The following is an 18,394-nucleotide window of genomic DNA, read 5'->3' as shown; positions in this document are numbered from 1 at the left end:
GCTTCCAAGGCTCGTATTTTATATACGCTATAAAACGGTTCAGATTTTGCCCATTTTGAGACTATCTAATATGTTCATAGATCTGTGTTTGGCTGCGTAGACACTACGGGAATGTAACGTTCCTGAACATTGGACTCGACTTGCAGAGCGCATGACAGACCATGGGAGAATCTCAAATGTATCGTCCTCGTGTCCTCTCTCTCCTGCTGAAAACCCATTGGATTAAGGAAGCCAGAGGTCCCGCCCCTCTAACCTTCTCCTCCAATAGGTTTTGAGGAGGTAAAGAGCGAGGACGCATGGAGTACACACACTTGAGATTCTCCCATGGTCTGTCGTGTGCTCGGCAAGTCGGAGTCTGGTGTTCAGGAACGTCAAATTCTCGTTGTGTCTACGCAGCCAAACACAGCTCTATGAACATAGTCTCAAAATGAGCTTGCGCCCACCACGAGCAAGCCCATGATCTACAACTCAGTGATATGCGCAATATTCAGTGTATTAGCGGTCTTCGAACAAAGTGGTTCGTTTTCACGTCGCCACGCTTCTTCTGGACTTCCATGACTTTAAACTGTTTTTTGTGTCAGTCTTGAAAGGGCGTGTAGTTGTCTAGCTCAGTCCAGTAGCGAGCTAGTAAAGGGAGTGCCCTGAAGAAGATAGGCCAAGGTAAGAAATGTTATCGTGTCGTACTGTAGCTTGAAAGTAGTTTGTGCTTCTTTTTTTTTTTTTTTTTTTGCAAAGCCGTAAATATAATCAAACGTGTTGTTTGTGGAGACTCAGACTGCATCTCCGACGGTTTAATATATAGCAAATAGGTTTTGCAACTAGGAATGTAGACATCGAATGGCCTAACAGAAACAGTGTGTCAAATACACGCACGTCTCAACAGTGATTTTTATTCGTCATGTTGTGTTAAATTATTGTATTATTAAAACATTAATTCACATCATGTGCACAACATTTCCTCTATTTCTGTTCCTAAGCTACACACACACACACAGGTGACCACGAGCCCCTTGCTAAAGCTACACTACATCAAATCAAAGTTTATTTGTCACGTGCGCCGAATACAACAGGTGTAGTAGACCTTACAGTATAAATGCTGAATACAACAGGTGTAGTAGACCTTACAGTGAAATGCTGAATACAACAGGTGTAGTAGACCTTACAGTGAAATGCTGAATACAACAGGTGTAGTAGACCTTACAGTATAAATGCTGAATACAACAGGTGTAGTAGACCTTACAGTGAAATTATGAATACAACAGGTGTAGTAGATCTTACAGTGAAATTATGAATACAACAGGTGTAGTAGATCTTACAGTGAAATGCTGAATACAACAGGTGTAGTAGATCTTACAGTGAAATGCTGAATACAACAGGTGTAGTAGACCTTACAGTGAAATGCTGAATACAACAGGTGTAGTAGACCTTACAGTATACATGCTGAATACAACAGGTGTAGTAGACCTTACAGTGAAATGCTTACTTACAGGCTCTAACCAATAGTGTAAAATATGTATTAGGTGAACAAGAAAATAAATAAAAACAGTAAAAAGACAGTGAAAAATAACAGTAGCGAGGCTATATACAGTAGAGAGGCTATATACAGTAGCGAGGCTATATACAGTAGCGAGGCTATATACAGTAGTGAGGCTATATACAGTAGCGAGGCTACATACAGACACCGGTTAATCGGGCTGATTGAGGTAGTATGTTGGTATGGTTAAAGTGACTATGCATATATGATGAACATGGAGTAGCAGTAGTGTAAAAGAGAGGGTGGTGGGGGGGACACAATGCAGATAGCCCGGTTAGCCAATGTGCGGGGGCACTGGTTGGTCGGGCCAATTGAGGTAGTATGTACATGAATGTATTGTTAAAGTGACTGTGCATATATGATAAACAGAGAGTAGCAGCAGCGTAAACATGGCCAAAAGTATGTGGACACCTGCTCGTCAAACATCTCATTCTAAAGTCATGGGCATTAATAAGGAGTTGGTCTCCCATTTGCTGTTGTTGGACACTGATGTTGGGTGATTAGGCCTGGCTTGCAGTCAGCGTTCCAATTCATCCCAAAGGTGTTCGATGGGGTTGAGGTCAGGGCTCTGTGCCGGCCAGTCAAGTTCTTCCACACCGATCTTGACAAACCATTTCTGTATGGACCTCGCTTTGTGCACAGGGGCATTGTCATGTTGAAACAGGAAAAAAGTTGGAAGCACAGAATCGTCTAGCATGTCTTTGTATGCTGTAGCGTTAAGATCTCCCTTCAATGGAACTAAGGGGACCGAACCATGAAAAACAGACCCAGACCATTATTCCTCCTCCACCAAACTTTACAGTTGGCACTATGCATATAGGCACTAAGGATTCCACCAAACCCAGATTCATTCTTCGGACTGCCAGATGGTGAAACGCGTTTCCACTGCTCCAGAGTCCAATGGAGGCAAGCTTTACAACACTCCAGCCGACGCTTGGCATCGGGCATGGTGAACTTAGGCTTGTGTGAGGCAGCTCGGCCATGGAAACCCATTTCATGAAGCTCCCGACAAACAGTGCTTGTGCTGACGTTGCTTCCAGAGGCAGTTTGTAACTCGGTAGTGAGTGTTGCAACCGGGGACAGATACATTTTACGCGCTTCAGCACCCGGCGGTCCCGTTCTGTGAGCTTGTGTGGCCTACCACTTTGATGCTGAGCCGTTGTTGCTCCTAGACGTCTCCACTTCACAATAACAGCACTTACAGTTGGCCGTGGCAGCTCTACCAGGGCAGAAATTTGACGAACTGACTTGTTGGAAAAGTGGCATCCTATGACGGTGCCACGATGAAAGTCACTGAGCTCTTCAGTAAGGTCATTCCACTGCCAATGTTTGTCTATGGAGATTGCATAGCGGTGTGCTCGTTTTTATAGACCTGTCAGCAATGGGTGTTGCTGAAATAGCCGAATCCACAAATTTTGATTTCATATCAATGAGAAATAATTTTCAAAAAGTCAAAAGTTACAGTGCCTTCAGAAAGTACTCACACCCCATTAGTTTTTCCACAATGTGTTACAAAGTGGGATTAAAATGTAATTTTACACAAAACACTCTGTCAAAGTGGAAGAAAAATTCTAACAACAAAGTCAACATAGTCCTTAAGTGAAATCCCTGAGCGGTTTCCTTCCTGTCCGGCAACTAAGTTAGGACGGACGCCTGCATCTTTGTAGTGACTGGGTTTATTGTTACACCATCCAAAGTGTAATTAATTACCACCATGTTCAAAGGGATATTCAATGTGTTTTATTTATATATATATATAATTTTTTTACCCAATAGGCAATGGAAAACCTCCCTTTTTTGTGTTTGAATCCCACATGGCCATTGTTCCATGTTGCAGTGCTTGTTTTTGCTAGTTATCTGTCTATCTGCCTGCCTGCCTGCCTGCCTGCCTGCCTGTCTGTCTGTCTGTCTGTCTGTCGTTACCGCTGCGCCAAGAAAGCGATCTCCCTTGGGAGAGCGGTAATTAGGTTTGTTACAATAATAAAACCTAATGGTAAAAATGATTTTACAATCATTCTGAGCAGAACCCCTATTTTTCTTTTTGTTCCATTCCGATGTTCCGATAAGAAAATAAAAGTTCTGAACCGTTTCGAACCTCTAAAAATTGCCGGTTCATTATGGTTCCTTTTATAAAAATAAAAAAAATGAAACTCAAATCAACATTGTTTACATTTGGCTCTTTAATTTACTCCCTAATTAGCACCAATGGAGCAGCTTATTGTAGAACGGGTGAGATAGTTGTTTACCAGTGTTGGGGAGTAGTGAACTGCATATTGTTCAACGAGTAATTTAACTACATTTTGTAGTACTTTGGCGGTCGTTGAGCTAAATTCAAATCTTGGTAGTGTTTCCAGTAGTTATTTACCTCATTTTGCCATGTAGCGGTGTAGCTAACTACTGGAACTACACACTACTGTTTTACCATGTAGCTAACTACTAGAACTACACACTACTGTTTTACCATGTAGCTAACTACTGGAACTACACACTAAGGTTTTAACATGTAGAGGTGTAGCCAACTACTGGAACTATACACTACTGTTTTACCATGTAGCGGTGTAGCTAACTACTGGAACTACACAATACTGTTTTACCATGTAGCGGTGTAGCTAACTACTGGAAGTACACACTACTGTTTCACCATGTAGCAGTGTAGCTAACTACTAGAACTACACACTACTGTTTTACCATGTAGCTAACTACTGGAACTACACACTACTGTTTTACCATGTAGCGGTGTAGCTAACTACTGGAACTACACACTACTGTTTTACCATGTAGCTAACTACTGGAACTACACACTACTGTTTTACCATGTAGCTAACTACTGGAACTACACACTACTGTTTTACCATGTAGCTAACTACTGGAACTACACACTACTGTTTTACCATGTAGCGGTGTAGCTAACTACTGGAACTACACACTACTGTTTTACCATGTAGCTAACTACTGGAACTACACACTACTGTTTTACCATGTAGCGGTGTAGCTAACTATTGGAACTACACACTACTGTTTTACCATGTAGCGGTGTAGCTAACTACTAGAACTACACACTACTGTTTTACCATGTAGCTAACTACTGGAACTACACACTACTGTTTTACCATGTAGCAGTGTAGCTAACTACTGGAACTACACACTACATGTTTTACCATGTAGCAGTGTAGCTAGCTACTGGAACTACACACTACTGTTTTACCATGTAGCGGTGTAGCTAGCTACTGGAACTACACACTACTGTTTTACCATGTAGCGGTGTAGCTAACTACTGGAACTACACACTACTGTTTTACCATGTAGCGGTGTAGCTAGCTACTGGAACTACACACTACTGTTTTACCATGTAGCGGTGTAGCTAACTACTGGAACTACACACTACTGTTTTACCATGTAGCGGTGTAGCTAGCTACTGGAACTACACACTACTGTTTTACCATGTAGCAGTGTAGCTAGCTACTGGAACTACACACTACTGTTTTACCATGTAGCGGTGTAGCTAGCTACTGGAACTACACACTACTGTTTTACCATGTAGCGGTGTAGCTAACTACTGGAACTACACACTACTGTTTTACCATGTAGCTAACTACTGGAACTACACACTACTGTTTTACCATGTAGCCGTGTAGCTAACTACTGGAACTACACACTACTGTTTTACCATGTAGCTAACTACTGGAACTACACACTACTGTTTTACCATGTAGCTAACTACTGGAACTACACGCTACTGTTTTACCATGTAGCGGTGTAGCTAACTACTGGAACTACACACTACTGTTTTACCATGTAGCGGTGTAGCTAACTACTGGAACTACACACTACTGTTTTACCATGTAGCGGTGTAGCTAGCTACTGGAACTACACACTACTGTTTTACCATGTAGCGGTGTAGCTAACTACTGGAGCTACATACTACTGTAGTTTGGATGTAGGGAGCTACTAATTTTTAAGGTACCTTGAGTAAATGGAAAGATTCACCCATTTTGAATGTTATATTGTTTTTGTGCGTCTCTGAGCGATGTTCTATCGATTCCCGCGGTCATTTCATGCTTTCATGTGTATCTGAGCTATTCGCCCTGTTCAAGAAGGCAGAAATGCTGCCGTTTCAAGAACAGTAGAGATCACTTTCGTTCCCTGAACCGGTACCAACCCCTGAATGGTATGCTGTGTGTATGTGTTCCAAGTTCAGGTATGGGTGGTGTCATGGAGGAGGAGGTGGTGCGGGGGTGCCTGAGGAGGTTCCTAGAGGATTTCCCTGCTCCGCTGGGTCCTGAAGACCCCCTGCCTCTCAACCCCCTCAGCAGGAAGGTCACCCTGGACGAACTAAGAGGAGAGAGCCTGGATCTGGGCTTACGCCTACTCAACACCAGGTGTGTGGACAAGCTGACGGGAGACAGCATGGACCTCGGCCTATGCTTGCTCAACAGTGTGTGTGTGAGTGTGTGTGTGTGTGTGTATCTGTCTAGGTATAGGACTACCTGGTCCAATAAGAATCACTTGTTTTCATTTTCCGTTGAAAAATGTTTTGTTCCGGTTTGCTTTAATGAACATGACCCCGCTGGTGTTGATGCCGCAGCTTGCAGACCGCATTGTTTACATTCCTGTTGTGCAGCAGCAAGCTGATCCTCATATCAGTGTCCTGTCCTGTTCATTATACCCTGCGTGAGTAGAGGGGCTGAGTTACAGGGCTGTCTATCACAGAGAGAGAGTGAGAGAGGGGGATGGAGAAAGAGAAGAGGGAGAAAGGAAATTAGAGAATATGCAGTTAGATAGTTACGAAGAGCAGTCAGATAGTTACAAAGAGCAGTCAGATAGTTACAAAGAGCAGTCACGAAGAGTAGTCAGATAGTTACGAAGAGCAGTCAGATAGTTACGAAGAGCAGTCAGATAGTTACGAAGAGCAGTCAGATAGTTACGAAGAGCAGTCAGATAGATAGTTACGAAGAGCAGTCAGATAGATAGTTACGAAGAGCAGTCAGATAGATAGTTACGAAGAGCAGTCAGATAGTTACGAAGAGCAGTTAGCTAGATCGTTACAAAGGGTAGTCAGATAGTTACGAAGAGCAGTCAGATAGTTACGAAGAGCAGTTAGATAGTTACGAAGAGTAGTCAGATAGATAGTTACGAAGAGCAGTTAGCTAGATCGTTACGAAGAGTAGTCAGATAGTTACGAAGAGCAGTCAGATAGTTACAAAGAGTAGTCAGATAGTTACGAAGAGCAGTTAGATAGATTGTTACGAAGAGAAAGCAACACAGCCACAGGGAGGGCTGTATGTAAACTGCCTCTGAACACACTTCAGGGATAATTACCCAGCTGGGTAACACTTTACCTGACACCCAGCATCATAACATGTTGTGACAATGTCATAACCACGTCATATGTCATAACAGCTGACATAACTTGTCATATGGTCATAACACTGTCATGACACATATTTACACCTGTTGTGAAATATATTGTGTTATTTTATGGCTGGTTATGACACCTACATAAGAGTGTCAAAACACCACTAAACCTACCACACGAGGCAAAACATTCCATTACACCATAGCCTACCTATGTTTATGTTTATGCTACGTAACATTTTATGAAATCATTGTAATTGTGCAAACATGCACCAACCCCAATGCTCTGTTTTGCTGATGACTGGGATGAATGTAGGAGCAGATTTCAGAAGCAGGACAAGACACCCTCTTTGTTGACTGATAAATAAGGGCTTGTACGTGATTGGCCTATCTGGTTTATGTGATTATGATGTCATAATGCTTCTTGACAGTGTCATAAAGTGTATGTTCTACAAGTTATTTAAAATATGATGGGGGTGGGGGGGGGGAGCATGACTGTAAAGAATGAATTACAGCAACAACAGAGGACTTTAGAAATCAACTTTCAAACAAAAGAAAACCTCTTGGCAGGGAAAAAAACTCATTTTAATACATTTGGGTTTTGACACTATGTAGGTGTCACAACCAGCCATAAAATAACACAATATATGTCACAACAGGTCTAAATATGTGTGTGATGAGTGTTGTTATGACCATATTATGACAAGTTATGACACGTTGTCAGCGGTTATGACCGTGTCATAACGACTTCTTTTGCTGGGTGTCAAGTAAATTGTTTTCAAAAGCAGTAGTATTGAAAACAACAAATGTCAGAGATTTAAACAACAATGTGCCAGGCCAGGCCAGAGGAGCTCAAGACAACAATGTGCCAGGCCATAAGAGTTAGGTCTCTGATAGTGTGTCCTCTTTTCTTTCTGTCTTCTGACTCTTCTGAGGCACTTCCTGTTTGTATGACCTAATTTCCTGTCTGTAGAATCACTATTGTTCTACCCACTTCCTGTTTCCCCCTGAGCATGTATCAGTCCCCTGTTCCACCCTGGCAGCACTCTAATCTCGTACAGAGAAATTACAGATGTGTGTGTGTGCTGTTTAGCTTTGTTTAATTTTGGCTGTGTGTGTTTACCATAGAGAGAGAGAGAGGACTCCTCTTTGTATCTGTAGTATTATAGCGTCCATGACAGCATAGGCAGCGCCATTAAGGCAATATCCATTTTGAAGTAGTCTGTTTTTTCTTCTTCATTCCTCCCGATGACCTGGTTGGACATAGACTCCCAACGGGGTCACAAGGGAGGATTAACCAAAATAAGTTGGAAGTACCACTACAGTAAAATGGTAGAAGCCCTCAATGTTGCTGCCCATACCTTTGTCCACTAGAGACCTCTAACATTCTCTATGGTGTTCACTCATAAAGGACTCTCTCTCTCCTCTCATGCAGAGACGCTCCTTCAACACTGAATGCAGCCATGTGCCACGCAGCCTTGGCTGAGCTGCTGAAGGCTGACCTTTCACCTTTCCACCTCCCCCAGGAAACCGAACAGCAGCAAGGAGAGGAACAGGAAGTTGTTTGTGAGTTCGGACTCATGATGTCATCTGTGATTCAGACCACCTGTGTCCAGCAGAGCGTCCCCTTCTCTGTGTGTGTGCCGTGGCGGGGAAATGTAGCCAATTGTCATACTTGAGTAAAAGCAAAGATACCTTGAGTCATTTTCTATTAAAAGGTCAAAGTGAAAGTCACCCAGTAAAAGACTAAATTGCAGTCCGCTAGGTTCCATCACTGTGTGTGTGTGTGTGTGTGTGTGTCCATTGACCACCCTTTAACCCCTGGGGTTTCATCTCCCAATACCAATGAACCCCTAGACAATTGTGTAAGTCTGAAAGGCTTGGATATGTGTCCTACAATATGGAGAACATTCTCATCTGGATTACCAGAGACCTAACTGAATTTCCTTTGGCCCCTCCCCTCTCGTCCTAAGTGCTCCAATCGGAGCCCGTCCAGCGGCTGTTTCTCAATAAGCTTCGAGAGGTGGGTGTGGCTTGGCATCAGAATCTCCCCTCCCCTCTCCCAATAGGACCCTCCCGTTTCCTCATGTGCTCCGCCCACGCCATCAGGAACACTCGAAGGAAGATGGAGGATCGCCATGTGACCCTCCCTGACTTCAACACACTCACTGGCCTCAAGGTAATAACTCTGTTATAAACAGTTTATCTCAGCTGGACCCAATTCTCTTCATAGCCCATACCCCTCTGCCCTAACCAGTGCTTAACAGGAACAGGAACCTTGCCATTTTAACAGGAACAGGAACAGGAACTGGATTGTTTCGTTCTGGAACCTATTTGACCGGATCCAGTACTTCTCGTGGCACTTTTTTTTGCAATGTAGAAATTCAAATAAGAGTGATCAAAGTTCATTTGAGTTTCCTCTTCGTTAATTCTCCTGCCCCCCCCCCCCCCCCCCAAGGTGTCCTCCAACACATTGGAGCGGCTGGCTTCCGGGTTGGATGCGCGCTGTGTTAAGAAGCAGTGCGGCTTGGTTTTTGGTTGTGTATCGGAGGACGCATGACTTTCAACCTTCGTCTCTCCCGAGCCCGTACGGGAGTTGTAGCGATGAGACAAGATAGAAGCTACTAAAACAATTGGATACCAAGAAATTGGGGAGAAAAAGGGGTAACATTTTAAAATAAACTGTAACTTAAAGCAGGTACATCCTCAGTGTTCACAGTAAAACTGTAACTTAAAGGGGGTAGAGCCTCAGTGTTCACAGTAAACGTGCGCTGGAAGTTGCACAGAATTCAAGTTTTTAAACAAATTCAAACGATCAAGTTTGCACTCAGCAGACCTGAAATTATGCTCAGTGACAAATATTTTAGGGAACATTGGTTGCACCCTCCCCCCCACCCCTTTTCCCTCAGAACAGCCCCAATATGTCAGTGCATGTTGACTCTACAAGGTGTCAAAAGCGTTCCACAGGGATGCTCGCCCATGTTGACTCCAATGCTTCACACAGTTGTGTCAAGTTTTCTGGATGTCCTTGATACACACAGGAAACTGTTGAGCGGGAAAATCCCAGCAGCGTTGCAGTTCTTGACATAAACTGGTGTGCCTGGCACCTACTACCCTACCCCGTTCAAAGGCACTTACATCCTTTGTCTTGCCCAGTCTTGCCCTGTCTTGCCCAGTTACACTAACTAGTACTTGAAAGTATTTTTACTTAAGTAATTTATACCACTGGCTGTGCTTGTGTGATAAATAATACACGGCAATTTAATTCCACTAAATTATGCAAATTAACCTGTGAATGCTCTCAATGGGATTTGATAGGAGTGAAGTCAAATTCAAACTGGCTTCCTTTGACACTTTTTTGTGCGCCAGGACCAATCACAGTTGAGCTCACTCAGTTTAGCTCAATGCTGATTGGCTAGTTTGTTTTGTCAAGGGAGGCCAGATGCTCGCTGGCTTCCGTTGCCTTCAATGCTACGGGTGGCAACAATGTCATACTCGTTTGGCTTACCCACAGAGAGACAGAGGGGCGCTGTTTCGCTCGCTCGGATGCTTTCTCCTGTGAGATACAGTGCATTTGGAAAGTATTCAGACCCCTTGACTTTTCCCACATTTTGTTGTTACGTTACAGCCTTATTCTAAAATAAATTATATTAGTTTTTTCCCCTCATTGATCTACACACAATAACCCATAATGACGAAGTTTTTTAGAAATTTTAGCAAATTTATGAAAATAAAAAACTATCACATTTACATAAGTATTCAGACCCTTTTACTCAGTACTTTGTTGAAGCACCTTTGGCAGCGATTACAGCATCAAGTCTTCTTGGGTATGATGTTAGAAGCTTGGCACACCTGTATTTGGGGAGTTTCTCCCATTCTTCTCTGCAGATCCTCACAAGCTGTGTCAGTTTGGATGAGGAGCGTCGCTGCACAGCTATTTTCAGGCCTCTCCAGAGATGATAGATCGGGTTCAAGTCCAGGCTCTGGCTGGGCCACTCTCAAGGACATTCAAAGACTTGTCCCAAAGCCACTCCTACTCCTACGTTGTCTTGGCTGTGTGCTTAGGGTCGTTGTCCTGTTCGAATGTGATTTCGTGTTTCGGAAGACACATGGCTCTCGACTTTCGCCTCTCCCGAGTCCGTACGGGAGTTGCAGCGATGGGACAAGACTGTAACTACCAATTGGATACCACGGGAAAAGGGGGTAATTTAAGAAAATAATAATAATAATAATAACAAAAATGTATGATGGAGGCCACTGTGATCTTGGGGACCTTTTAGTGCTGCAGACATTTTTTGGTACCCTTCCCCTGATCTGTGCCTCGACACAATCCTGTCTCGGAGCTCTATAATTCCTTCGACCTCATGGCTTGGTTTTTGCTCTGACAGGCACTGACAACTGTAGGACCTTTTATATAGACAGGCGTGTGCCTTTTCCAAATCATGTCCAATCGATTGAATTCACCACAGGTGGACGCCAATCAAGTCGTAGAAACATTTTAAGGATGATCAATGGAAACAGGATGCACCTGAGCTCAATTTCGAGTCTCATAGCGAAGGGTCTGAATACTTATGTAGTAAGGTATTTCTGTTCTTTTATTTGTAATAGATGTAAATACATTTCTAAAAACCTGTTTTCACTTTGTCATTTTGTTGTATTGTGTGTAGATTGATGAGGAAAACAAATATTTAATAAATTTTAGAATAAGGATCTAATGTACCGTAAAGGTAGAACATATCTGACATACTTTCCAAATACACTGTACATTCTCTATAATTATAATTATATATATTTTTTTCCTAAAAAAAAGAATTGTGAGCTCAGCATCCATGGATACACACCACTGTCATGTACACGCCTTTTTATTTGGGGAAATGGCGTTTACCCTCTTATTGCGTTGCCAACATTGATCAAAGCTCAACATTGCTTATTTTCTTGATCAGAGTTCTAATCGCGTCTGCCTTTTTGCGAGCGAGGAGAATCATGTACAGTTGGTAGGCTTAACTTCCCCGTAGGCTTAACTTCCCCGTAGGCCTAACTTCCCCGTAGGCTTAACTTCCCCGTAGGCCTAACTTCCCCGTAGGCCTAACTTCCCCGTAGGCTTAACTTCCCCGTAGGCCTAACTTCCCCGTAGGCCTAACTTCCCCGTTGGCCTAACTTCCCCGTAGGCCTAACTTCCCTGTTTAAAATGCGATCAAATGCCAATAATCCAGTTCTATAAATATCCTTGGTTTTGGTTTATATCAGTGGTTGTTCGTCGTATCTTGATCATCCACTGGGGTCGATAGTTTACCCTCTACATCCCTGGAGTTGGTAGTTTACCCTCTACATCCCTGGAGTTGGTAGTTTACCCTCTACATCCCTGGAGTTGGTAGTTTACCCTCTACATCCCTGGAGTTGGTAGTTTACCCTCTACATCCCTGGAGTTGGTAGTTTACCCTCTACATCCCTGGAGTTGGTAGTTTACCCTCTACATTCCTGGAGTTGCTAGTTTACCCTCTACATCCCTGGAGTTGGTAGTTTACCCTCTACATCCCTGGAGTTGGTAGTTTACGCTCTACATCCCTGGAGTTGGTAGTTTACGCTCTACATCCCTGGAGTTGATAGTTTACCCTCTACATCCCTGGAGTTGGTAGTTTACCCTCTACATCCCTGGAGTTGATAGTTTACCCTCTACATCCCTGGAGTTGGTAGTTTACCCTCTACATCCCTGGAGTTGATAGTTTACCCTCTACATCCCTGGAGTTGGTAGTTTACCCTCTACATCCCTGGAGTTGGTAGTTTACCCTCTACATTCCTGGAGTTGATCGTTTACCCTACATCCCTGGAGTTGATAGTTTACCCCTGGAGCTGATAGTTTACCCTCTACATCCCTGTAGTTGATAGTTTACCCCTGGAGTTGATAGTTTACCCTCTACATCCCTGGAGTTGGTAGTTTACCCACTACATTCCTGGAGTTGATAGTTTACCCTCTACATCCCTAGAGTTGGTAGTTTACCCCTGGAGTTGGTAGTTTACCCTCTACATCCCTGGGTATAAGCAGTTCAGGGGAGGATCTTCCAGCTTACAGATCTACTTCCATGGAAGGAGAAGAGGAAGGGTTCCGTTTGGGTCTTCGTTTCACGGTTTCATTTATTGGAGCACTTCTTTCTTACTGCAAGTTGATTGGCTGAACCTCTGACTGCTTCCTGTACCTCTTCCTGTAGGACGGTGTGGAGCGTGGTTACTATGCTGTGTTTGACGGGCATGGCGGTGTGGACGCTGCTATCTATGCTGCCACCCACCTGCACGTCACTCTCAGCCAGCAGGAGGAGCTGCAGAGCGACCCGGCCACTGCCTTCAAGACAGCCTTCACTCGCACTGATGACATGTTGAGAGGGAAAGCCAAGAGAGAGGTAAGCAATAGACATGGTGGAGATTGGGGCTTTTATATGGAAAGCCAAGAGAGAGGTAAGCAATAGACATGGTGGAGATTGGGACTTTTATATACTCAGACATGGATCCTAATAAACCCGGCTCTAACCGAACAACCGTTGGAAATGATTCTCATAGATCTGAGAGGATAAGATAACTGTAGCAATATACCTATACTATTCCAGTATTACTTACACACATCATTTTAGATCTGAAGGAAATGTGAAGGTTAGGCTGGGGTAGGACTGGACAGTCCTCTCATCCTCTATGATGTGAAGGTTAGGCTGGGGTAGGACTGGACAGTCCTCTCATCCTCTATGATGTGAAGGTTAGGCTGGGGTAGGACTGGACAGTCCTCTCATCCTCTATGATGTGAAGGTTAGGCTGGGGTAGGACTGGACAGTCCTCTCATCCTCTATGATGTGAAGGTTAGGCTGGGGTAGGACTGGACAGTCCTCTCATCCTCTATGATGTGAAGGTTAGGCTGGAGTAGGACTGGACAGTCCTCTCATCCTCTATGATGTGAAGGTTAGGCTGGGGTAGGACTGGACAGTCCTCTCATCCTCTATGATGTGAAGGTTAGGCTGGAGTAGGACTGGACAGTCCTCTCATCCTCTATGATGTGAAGGTTAGGCTGGGGTAGGACTGGACAGTCCTCTCATCCTCTATGATGTGAAGGTTAGGCTGGGGTAGGACTGGACAGTCCTCTCATCCTCTATGATGTGAAGGTTAGGCTGGGGTAGGACTGGACAGTCCTCTCATCCTCTATGATGTGAAGGTTAGGCTGGGGTAGGACTGGACAGTCCTCTCATCCTCTATGATGTGAAGGTTAGGCTGGGGTAGGACTGGACAGTCCTCTCATCCTCTATGATGTGAAGGTTAGGCTGGGGTAGGACTGGACAGTCCTCTAATCCTCTATGATGTGAAGGTTAGGCTGGGGTAGGACTGGACAGTCCTCTCATCCTCTATGATGTGAATGTGTTGGATGCTGGGAAGGTTGTCTATCTTTTATGACGGGGGTGTCTATCTTTTATGGCGGGGGTGTGTCTGTCTGTGTGACGGGGGGGGGGGGGGTGTCTGTCTGTGTGACGGGGGGGGGGGATGTCTGTCTGTGTGACGGGGGGGGTGTCTGTCTGTGTGACGGGGGGGGGGTGTCTGTCTCTGTGTGACGGGGGTGTGTCTGTCTGTGTGACGGGGGTGTGTCTGTCTGTGTGACGGGGGTGTGTCTGTGTGACGGGGGTGTGTCTGTCTGTGTGACGGGGGTGTGTCTGTCTGTGTGACGGGGGTGTGTCTGTCTGTGACGGGGGTGTGTCTGTCTGTGTGACGGGGGGGGGGGGTGTCTGTGTGACGGGGGTGTGTCTGTCTGTGTGACGGGGGTGTGTCTGTCTGTGTGACGGGGGTGTGTCTGTCTGTGTGACGGGGGTGTGTCTGTCTGTGTGACGGGGGTGTGTCTGTCTGTGTGACGGGGGTGTGTCTGTCTGTGTGACGGGGGTGTGTCTGTCTGTGTGACGGGGGGGTGTGTCTGTCTGTGTGACGGGGGGGGGTGTCTGTCTGTGTGACGGGGGTGTGTCTGTCTGTGTGACGGGGGTGTGTCTGTCTGTGTTGTGTCTGCAGCGTCTTCGCAGCGGCAGTACAGGTGTGGCGGTGCTGCTGCAAGGGGAGTGGCTTCATGTGGCGTGGCTGGGAGACTCCCAGAGCATGCTGGTCCGACGAGGACAAGACATCACTCTGATGGACCCACACAAGCCTGACAGAGAGGTCACACACACTTTATTGATTATTTTTACCTTTATTTAACTAGGCAAGTCAGTTAAGAACAAATTCATATTTACAATGCCGGCCTCCCTTATCCCAGACGACGCTGGGCCAGTTGTGCACCGCCCTATGGGACATACACAGTGCTAAACATCTCTCCACTGCTGTCTTCCTATAGGATGAGAAGCAGCGTGTAGAAGGCCTGGGTGGATGCATCGTCTTCATGGGCTGTTGGCGTGTCAATGGAACCTACGCCGTCTCTCGGGCCATAGGTGAGTGGAACCCAACCTTGTGGTGGTTGAAACAACGCCCCAGGAATAGACAACAACTCTGCTCTTCTTCTTCAACATGCCTCCACTGTTACCTTGGTAACCTCTGTCCTGAAATGGCTTCCTTTCACCTCTGTCCTGAAATGGCTTCCTTTCACCTCTGTCCTGAAATGGCTTCCTTTCACCTCTGTCTTGAAATGGCTTCCTTTCACCTCTGTCTTGAAATGGCTTCCTTTCACTTCTGTCTTGAAATGGCTTCCTTTCACCTCTGTCTTGAAATGGCTTCCTTTCACCTCTGTCCTGAAATGGCTTCCTTTCACCTCTGTCTTGAAATGGCTTCCTTTCACTTCTGTCTTGAAATGGCTTCCTTTCACTTCTGTCTTGAAATGGCTTCCTTTCACTTCTGTCTTGAAATGGCTTCCTTTCACTTCTGTCTTGAAATGGCTTCCTTTCACCTCTGTCCTGAAATGGCTTCCTTTCACCTCTGTCCTGAAATGGCTTCCTTTCACCCCTGTCTTGAAATGGCTTCCTTTCACCCCTGTCCTGAAATGGCTTCCTTTCACCTCTGTCCTGAAATGGCATCTTTGCAATCCTCCGTCTTTATTTTGATGCCTGTAACTGTATGTTCATATTTATACTGAACTGATGAGCACAGACTGATATGCAAGCCAGGACGGTGCACATCCAATAATACTCAACACATCTAATAACCAGTCTCCTTTACTTTACTTGTGAACCGCTGCCTCTACACACTGACACAACACCTCTTTCCCAGGGGACTTTGACCAGAAGCCCTATGTCTCTGGCGACGCTGACTGTTCCTCCACACGGCTACACGGAGACGAAGACTACATCCTCCTGGCCTGCGACGGTTTCTTTGACGTCGTCCGGCCCGCAGAGGTCCCGGCTCTGGTTCTCGGGGCGCTACGGGAGCAGGGGGAACCCCAGGGGGCCGTGGAGGGGGCCGGGTGTGAAGAGATCTCAGAGGGTGTACTAGGGGAGCGAGTGGCCCAGGAGCTAGTAGCTCATGCCAAGGCAGCGGGCTCTAGTGATAACATCACTGTCATGGTGGTGTTTCTATGTCCTCCTGCACAGCTACTGCTCCAGGACCAGAGCAACATCGCTGTTGCTACGGAGGGGCCAGCCCAGGAGTAGGGTAAAGTTGTCCCTAGGCACTGATCTGGGGTAAGTTTTGTATTAATGGTTAAGGTTAGAATTCGGGGGGGATCTGTACCTAGGGGAAACTTCACCCCGGAGTGCCAGCCCAGGCCTCCAACTCCCAGAACACACAGGGGCAGTGAGACAGGAAGTCTGCTGCTGCTACCCACAGTGCACGTGGGCAGGAATTGGACTGGATTTAAAAGGCAGTATTTATTATGTAATGACGGGACGGTGCCAAACACTTCTCGGTCACTGCGTGTTGTGGTCAGCCTTTTGATTCACCGCTGGTGCTGAAACAGATATTCAACTGGACTGGAGAAGCTCTGTTCATAACAAAACAAGTCTTAGCACAGACTAATAGTTTCTACTATGGTTCTGCCAATGGTCAGAATCCAGTGTGCTTCAATAAGGTCCTTCTGGATTCGTCAGGAGATGTAATGCAGAGCTGCCCAACCCTCTTCCTGGAGATCTACTGTCATCTAGGTTTTCAGTTTAACCCTCTTCCTGGAGATCTACTGTCCTGTAGGTTTTCAGTTTAACCCTCTTCCTGGATATCTACTGTCCTGTAGGTTTTCAGTCCAACCCTCTTCCTGGAGATCTACTGTCATCTAGGTTTTCAGTCCAGCCCTCTTCCTGGAGATCTACTGTCATCTAGGTTTTCAGTCCAACCCTCTTCCTGGAGATCTACTGTCCTGTAGGTTTTCGGACTCCTCTTCCTGGAGATCTACTGTCCTGTAGGTTTTCAGTCCAACCCTCTTCCTGGAGATCTACTGTCCTGTAGGTTTTCGGACTCCTCTTCCTGGAGATCTACTGTCCTGTAGGTTGTCAGTCCAACCCTCTTCCTGGAGATCTACTGTCCTGTAGGTTTTCAGTCCAACCCTAATTTAGCGGTTCTGATTCAGCTTGTTAACGTCTTTGTTGAGCAGCTAATTAATATAATCAGGTGTGTTAAATTAGGGTTGGACTGACAACCCACAGGGGCGGTAGATCTCCAGGAAGAGGGTTGGACTGACAACCTACAGGGACGGTAGATCTCCAGGAAGAGGGTTAAACTGACAACCCACAGGGACGGTAGATCTCCAGGAAGAGGGTTGGACTGACAACCTACAGGGGCGGTAGATCTCCAGGAAGAGGGTTGGACTGACAACCCACAGGGGCGGTAGATCTCCAGGAAGAGGGTTGGACTGACAACCCACAGGGGCGGTAGATCTCCAGGAAGAGGGTTGGACTGACAACCCACAGGGGCGGTAGATCTCCGGGAAGAGGGTTGGACTGACAACCCACAGGGGCGGTAGATCTCCGGGAAGAGGGTTGGACTGACAACCCACAGGGGCGGTAGATCTCCGGGAAGAGGGTTGGACTGACAACCCACAGGGGCGGTAGATCTCCAGGAAGAGGGTTGGACTGACAACCCACAGGGATGGTAGATCTCCAGGAAGAGGGTTAAACTGACAACCCACAGGGACGGTAGATCTCCAGGAAGAGGGTTGGACTGACAACCTACAGGGGCGGTAGATCTCCAGGAAGAGGGTTGGACTGACAACCTACAGGGGCGGTAGATCTCCAGGAAGAGGGTTGGACTGACAACCTACAGGGGCGGTAGATCTCCAGGAAGAGGGTTGGACTGACAACCCACAGGGGCGGTAGATCTCCAGGAAGAGGGTTGGACTGACAACCCACAGGGGCGGTAGATCTCCAGGAAGAGGGTTGGACAGCCCTCATATAAGGGATGTAGAACTCTGTTGGTGTCTCTAACATACTCCCTCCATTTCTCTTAGCGTCACCAATTCTTTGGTATCTCTGTTACAAGCTAAGGGATAGAATGCTGTCATCCATGCCTCAGGTTTTATTTCAGACGGGTGTGATAGAATTATTCAGTTTCCTACCATCTTGGATTGAAAGGGCT

The 18,394-nt window shown here is 45.8% G+C and overlaps 1 protein-coding gene across 2 annotated transcripts; it reads left to right on the top strand.

Annotated features, from left to right (window-relative positions):
* Positions 1 to 489: 489 nt before the first annotated feature.
* LOC139410580 (protein phosphatase, Mg2+/Mn2+ dependent, 1F) lies at positions 490 to 17,143 on the top strand. Of its 2 annotated transcripts, none has more exons than XM_071155877.1 (8): positions 490 to 660; positions 5,728 to 5,913; positions 8,325 to 8,455; positions 8,863 to 9,068; positions 13,096 to 13,284; positions 14,918 to 15,061; positions 15,237 to 15,330; positions 16,103 to 16,545. In XM_071155877.1, the coding sequence occupies exons 2-8, from the start codon at positions 5,735 to 5,737 to the stop codon at positions 16,480 to 16,482; spliced, it is 1,323 nt and encodes a 440-aa protein (XP_071011978.1). In that variant the 5' UTR covers positions 490 to 660; positions 5,728 to 5,734; the 3' UTR covers positions 16,483 to 16,545. The 2 variants fall into 2 exon arrangements, with proteins under 2 accessions (XP_071011978.1, XP_071011979.1); XM_071155878.1 differs by having other exon boundaries at positions 539 to 660; positions 5,733 to 5,913; positions 16,103 to 17,143.
* The last annotated feature ends 1,251 nt before the right edge of the window (positions 17,144 to 18,394 follow it).

Source organism: Oncorhynchus clarkii, chromosome 6 (assembly GCF_045791955.1).
Source record: "Oncorhynchus clarkii lewisi isolate Uvic-CL-2024 chromosome 6, UVic_Ocla_1.0, whole genome shotgun sequence".
In the NCBI taxonomy this organism is placed as follows: Eukaryota; Metazoa; Chordata; class Actinopteri; order Salmoniformes; family Salmonidae; genus Oncorhynchus; species Oncorhynchus clarkii.
Note: the sequence above shows the minus strand (reverse complement) of the source record. Positions and strands in the feature narration are given on the sequence as shown.

Coding starts and splice junctions, on each gene's coding strand:
- LOC139410580 (XM_071155878.1), top strand. CDS start 5,735: ATGGGTGGTGTCATGGAGGAGGAGGTGGTGCGGGGGTGCCTGAGGAGG. Junction 5,914..8,324: donor TTACGCCTACTCAACACCAG/GTGTGTGGACAA, acceptor CCTCTCATGCAG/AGACGCTCCTTCAACACTGA. Junction 15,331..16,102: donor CGCCGTCTCTCGGGCCATAG/GTGAGTGGAACC, acceptor CCTCTTTCCCAG/GGGACTTTGACCAGAAGCCC.